The sequence below is a fragment of the Myxine glutinosa genome, chromosome 3, assembly GCF_964187855.1.
Source record: "Myxine glutinosa chromosome 3, kmMyxGlut1.1, whole genome shotgun sequence".
Classification (NCBI taxonomy): Eukaryota; Metazoa; Chordata; class Myxini; order Myxiniformes; family Myxinidae; genus Myxine; species Myxine glutinosa.
The window spans coordinates 86,476,214-86,482,386 of NC_136263.1; the positions used below are offsets into that span (position 1 = coordinate 86,476,214).

The 6,173-nt window shown below is 41.8% G+C and overlaps 1 protein-coding gene across 2 annotated transcripts in view; it reads right to left on the reverse strand.

Annotated features, from left to right (window-relative positions):
• LOC137423406 (kin of IRRE-like protein 1) overlaps positions 1-5,863 on the reverse strand; it is a 446,337-nt gene extending 440,474 nt beyond the window's left edge. Inside the window, exon 1 of one of the 2 annotated variants that reach the window (XM_068110539.2) lies at positions 5,631-5,863. In XM_068110539.2, coding sequence (XP_067966640.1) covers positions 5,631-5,856 — 226 coding nt within the window. In that variant the 5' untranslated portion in view covers positions 5,857-5,863. The remainder of the gene's footprint in view (positions 1-5,630) is intronic. The other variant, XM_068110538.2, reaches the window with a different exon arrangement.
• Positions 5,864-6,173: the final 310 nt, after the last annotated feature.

A 6,173-nucleotide genomic window follows, 5' to 3' on the forward strand; every position in this document is an offset into this window, starting at 1 on the left:
CTTGTCCTTCTCTTCATTGCTTCGACCAACCTGCGGAGCATATCCCGAGATGACGTTCACCAAGAGCTTTCCAATCATCATTTTCACCATCATCAACCTGTCACTCACTCTAGTCACACTCACCACACTGTCTACAAACTCCTCAGAAAACAGGACACCAACACCATTCACGCCCTCCGGGCACCCTTGCCACACAAACTTGTATTTCTGTCCCTGCCTACCCTTCACCATTCTCACACCACTTCCCTTCCATAACGTCTCTTGCACACAACATATGTCCACTCTTCTTCTGACCAATACTTCCACCACTTCTCCTGAACTCCCTGTCATTGTCCCTACATTCCATGTCCCAAACCTCAGAAACCGATCTCCACTTCGGGCTGCACCCTGCCCATATGTACTTGTGATTGTCATGGTTCTCTTTTTGAGGCAATGTTTTTATGGCCGGATGCCCTTCCTGACGCCAACCCTCTTAGTCGTCTCTTACGACACGCAGGGATACGGTGTACCTTGTATATCATTGGCATAATATGAGATAACATTGAAAGCAAACACAGAAAAGAGTTCAATTTATAAGAAACATCTGTGAAGATGCTAAGTTACACAATTGATGAAACCTTTTACTTTCAATGGGTTCAACATGAAAAAGATGAGAAATAGCATAACTGTTGAACACTTTCCTGAAACAAACATTAGGGTCCATTTGTATATTCTTTACACAAATAAAGGAATGGAGTGGGGAGAAAATCAAAATAATAATAATCAGAATAATAATTAGACAAAAGGAAAAGGAGGGACATTGGATTAGAAAAAGGATGGTAGGGATTCTGAAAAATATGGAGGGAAAAAATAGGAAGAAGGAGAGAAGGTAAGGGAATACATGAAACACATGAAGGAGGTGGTGTCAAAAAAAAAAAAAATTCTGTCTACATAATATGTACATGCTCTTTAAAGTTCAGCTTTGAGTTGAATCTCTTGGCAACTTGTCTAAATAAAAGGGTCCAAAGTATATGTAAAAATGGTCCACAGACAAACTAAGAAGCAGTGTCAAAATCGTAGTGGTTTCCATGTATGATGTGACAAAAAAGAAAGTGGATACACAAGTGACAGAAGTAATACGTTTGTTGAAATTTATAAAGCAAAAGTAATAAAGGTGAGATATAACTCTCAATGAGCGACTCTTCATCCAAAAAGGGCAGTGGGCTTGGGTTTGCAAAAGTTTACACCAACACTCTTAAAGGCGAATCTCAGACTTAATATTGTCAACAGTTTGACAAAATAGTTGATAGAACAAAAAAAGATAGAAATGCGTCAAAGAAATGCTATAAAAAGAGAACACTCGTCTATAATTACAATACATAAAACATCCCCAAAAAATCATAAAATCCATTGTAACCATTCCTTTATGCATAAAATAAATTGCATTCAATTAACATGAAAATGTATATGCAAAGCACTCACTATGAGGCTCAATGGATCATTTTTATGGGTTGTTGTCAAGAGAAATATTTTCATTTTTTGTTCTTTTTTGCTTTTTTATGTTTTTTTATGTAATGCTGAAGCTTCCTTTACTTGTGGATTGCCATCCATAAATTACCATATAAACAAGAGCTCTGTCTGCTTACCGTCAATCTCGTTTGCTCATTTTATATTCAGTGCCATTTGTTAACGTCTCGGATCCCCAGCGGATGAGAATAACCATAAAGTTAATTCATATTCGGCATTGCAGAGTTGTTGTTTTTTGGTACAAAACTACAATGTGCATTGCTTTCATTGAGGAAAATTTGGAAGACTAAACAGGTATTTTCGCAGGCTGGAAGGGGTATTCATTTCGAATTGGCAGGAGAGCTTACAGGTGTGCCCTTGACTCCTAGATATCTAGCATGGGTTTGAATCTCAGCCTATCTATAAACTGTCACCATAGTGTTTCCCACGCAGGGTGAAATATACATTTGTGTGCCATCCACTAGATGAGTGTTGTCAGAAGACATGTCTGCCAGCACTGTTCATTGGTGGACGATAAAGATCCCATGGTGCCCTTCGTGCAGAGTCCGCGAATTATCGCAAGGTACCCTCATTAATTAACAAATTCTTTTCACCATATATTGAACGTCATTCAATAAATCCCAGTTGTAATTAGTTATTGTAGTAGTGTAGTAGTAGTGGTAGTAGTAGTAGTCGTGGTAGTAGTAGTAGTGATGGTAGTAGTAGTAGTACTAGTAATAGTAATTCTGGCAGGATAGCTTGGAGGTATGCTCACTTCTTGAGCTGCCTAGCCTGGGTTAGAATTGTGATTAACCTATAAACTGTCGTCCTGGTGTTTCACATGTAGGGCAATGCATCAGTGTGTATTGAAAGATGAAAGATTGCAAAAATTAAAGCTGGAGGACCCGCCAGCCATTGCTGATTGCAAGTGGACATTAAAAATAGCATGGTGTCCTTTGTGAAGAGAAGGCGAGTGATCGCTGTCTCCCTCAATAAATTCAAAATTCCTGTTATTTCCAGTTGAACATCCAGCCTAGTCAGCTGGCTGGTTTGTGAAAGACCTGGGAAGAAAAAGTTCCCTGACTGATCGACAACACAAGGTTGCAATGATTATCTTCCACCATCTCTTATCTTCCCCCTTCCAAAACCTTGATCTTTTCTACCCCCGTTAATTCACCCCAGATCCTCTTTTTTGAAATACCCACTTCTTTCCTGGATGTCCACGTGTTTTTTTTAACTCTCCCACTCCCCACCCCCCTTCCCATGCCTCTTCCCCCCCAAGCCCTCTCCCTCCCACAGATCTCCCGATGTCCCTGCTCTCCATCTTGGTCTCCCGCTCCCTTTATCATATGTTTTATGTTTTATGTGTCAGTTTGTCTTTTTTGTGATCAATGTTAGCTCTTACACGAGCCTCGACTTGTATACAAAAAAATAATAATAATAATTGGTGCTATTAAATAAGTATAAGTAGTAGTAGTAACTGGTTCACATCTAGTTATCAAGTGAAGGCAATTTTCATAATCTATTAACCATGAGCCCTCATTAATTATTTTCAGATATGGATATAATACAGTAAACAATGCTCTGCTAGGCTGGGACTTATTAGATTTATTACTAAAATGATTGCCATTGATACAAAATTTGGACCAACGTTTTCACAGCGGCAAATATTTCATCAGCTTCAATCGATGGACGTTGTTAAATTAAGTCTTTTTCAATTAATGCAATCTTGATATTTTCATCGGAATTGATTTTCATCCCTGGGTTTTCATGTCGGTTCGCAATGCAGGGCTTCAATTGATTGGCCTCCAAAGGAGATGCTGCAGATTTTAATCGTTCAATAATAATAAAATACCTTTCAATAATTCTCAATAGGCTCAAAATTGTGAATATTTATTTGTTTTTGGTGCATGTACATGTTTTTTTGTGCAGCATCACTACAATAAAATACCAAGTCACCTTAGTATAAACATTGATGTCATTGTTGGTAAAACATGCATTGCATTCAAATCATGTTTATTCTGCAATAATTTTATTTCTGATATGAATGACCTGAATATCTAATCTGTCCAGACATGTCAGGCCCACATATGAATGACAAGTGTTCATTTATTTGAATAATGTGGTCAGAATTATATGTTTGTACTTCGACTAATATCTGTCCTTCTTGTGCCTATATCACTGTAGAAAAAGAAGAAGATTCATATTGAGAAATAATGAAGATTAATGTTGAGATTAATAATATATCCTTACACTAGGAATGGCAAAACTGCAGTTATTCTCAAAATGTAGGAATTATAATTTTCAATTATACAATGTGGATGTCCCAAAATGAATGGAATGCGCTAAATATATGGTCCCACGGAAAAATGATGTGACATGTAAAAAAGCAACCGGCAATAAATCTTCTGTTAGGGATGATCATTAAGTTCATGGCTTGTCTAAAATGGTCGATGACTGACGTTGGCGAATTGATTTATTAATCAACATACAACAACAGAACAACAGGCATTTTAAGGCCATTTTCCCTGCAAGAGCGGGGGTTAGCCTTGCGGTCCCTATGACAATCTTCTCCATTAATTCTTAATTATTATTATTATTAATTATTTATATTCTTAAATTAATTAATCTTCTCTATTAATCAACATAGTTTTAAAGAAATTAACCTTTGGAAATGAAAAACAACTCTTATTTTATCTAATATTCCATTTCGACGTCACAACACAGACTGACTGATTAATCCTCATATATATATACATCTTTGGCAATTTTCGTATTCCTAATGAGTTTTCATGCACTCTCCAAAGAAAACGTTACATCTGACGTCCAATTAATCTTGCAGGACAGAAGCGAGACACTTATAACAGGTGATTTGTTCTGAACTTTTGCGCAAAATGGATAAAGTGTGTGAAGTGTCCGCCAACCCCCTCCTCTCCTCCTCCTCGAGCCCCCCAATCCCCCTCCTCCTCGAGCCCCCCAATCCCCGCCACCCCATCTCCCCACACGCCATCCCTCATAGGCAACAGACTGCATATAGAACTAGTACACAATACAAATTACTTTATATCCATCTTCTTTTGGTGTACACTCACGATTTATTCCATACTACTTGTACTACTAGTACTACTACTACTACTACTACTACTACTACTACTACTACTACTAATACTACCACTAGTAATACTACTACTACTACTACTTAAAGTCCCCAACTATTTTCTTTTGTCGGGGTGGTCAAGTAAAGTTTTTCATAAACTGGCTATATCATGACTGATGTTCGACTGATGGTGGCAGGCATTTGTATTTTGTTCAGGGTGCCAGCGATAACTCACCTACTCTTCGTGAAAGACACCGTGGACTACGTAAGGTCCACAAGCTAATGCCAGCAGAGTTGTCGACCGTATGATTCACACAACGCCCAGCGTGAGAAGCACCAACCCCATAATGTCTTATATTCGGGTCGGGAATCGAACCCAGAAGAGAAGGCTGCACTGAATCACAATGGCCTACACACAAGGAGTAATTGCACTCCAAGGTTCGATGATCCGTGTCCTCGTTCCTTGACTCCCTCGCTTCTTTGACCCATCATGTTGCCATCTCTGCAAGGCACGTCCAGCCAAAGCGCCGGGAGCCGAGATCAGAGCCACGACGCGATTACTTTGGCGCACTCGGACCCCTTACGTGTGCACTCATTCCACCCGACTCAGCACTGCACACTCCCTGAGCCCCGTCCGATCTCCACCACCATCTATCTGGGCTCACAACAAACCAATTCGCGAGAGTTTCTTTGTTTTTGAGCTGCCTCCTGACGACGGATGAAATATTTCACTGCTGTTGGTCAAATTACTAAAGAGAAAGCGCAAAAAATGATGTGGAAGCTCGAAGAGGGTGTGCGAGGCCGTGTTGCGCACACTCTCCTGCACCGTTTTGTGCGAGACTCCTGAAGTCCCCGTTTGGTGAAACGATCTCCTCGAACTTTTCATTCTCGGTCTGTCTTTGCCGGGCCGTCGGATTCCTAACGGTAGCGAAACGTCACGGAAAGGCGCATTTAGTGGTGTGCGCCATCGCGATGCGCTACACGCGTTAAATACGCATATTAAAGTTGGGTTCGACCCAGTGAAGGGGTCTCTGCTTTCCGGTCTTACCTTCGGCGAAACTCCAACACGCAAGGAATGCCCATGCTAGACGGCGAAGCATCGCAGGAAGAGGCCAAGGTAGGTGTCCGAAGGGGCTCCGGAAGATCGGCGTCCTCGCCGAACAACGATGCCTCGGATATGCGGGTCGCGCTTCGTCCCGTTGGCCGGGCCCGTTAGCCGGCGAAACGATTGGACCCGCGCACTCCGCCCAGAGGGGGCGTCGCTCGGCCGTCATTCCTCCTCCTCGAGCCCCCACTTGCCTAATCTGGTCCTTCCCTCCATTTCCACCACCCTCCCGTCCATTCCACCACTCACTCTCCGTCCACGAACCCCGTGTTGCCCTGCGCGCTGTTCGCTGTCTTATTTCTCCCTCCTCGTTCTTATCCCCTGCGGTGTCGCCAATGAAAGTCCCCTTTCATTTCACACTGGCATCCCCCTCTTCCCTCCAACCCAGCCGCACTCCCCCTTGCCTCCTCTCTCGACTCACAACAGAGCGAGTTCGATAGGCTACAGAAACAACGCGACTGCAGATGGAGAGAGACGTTTCGAGAC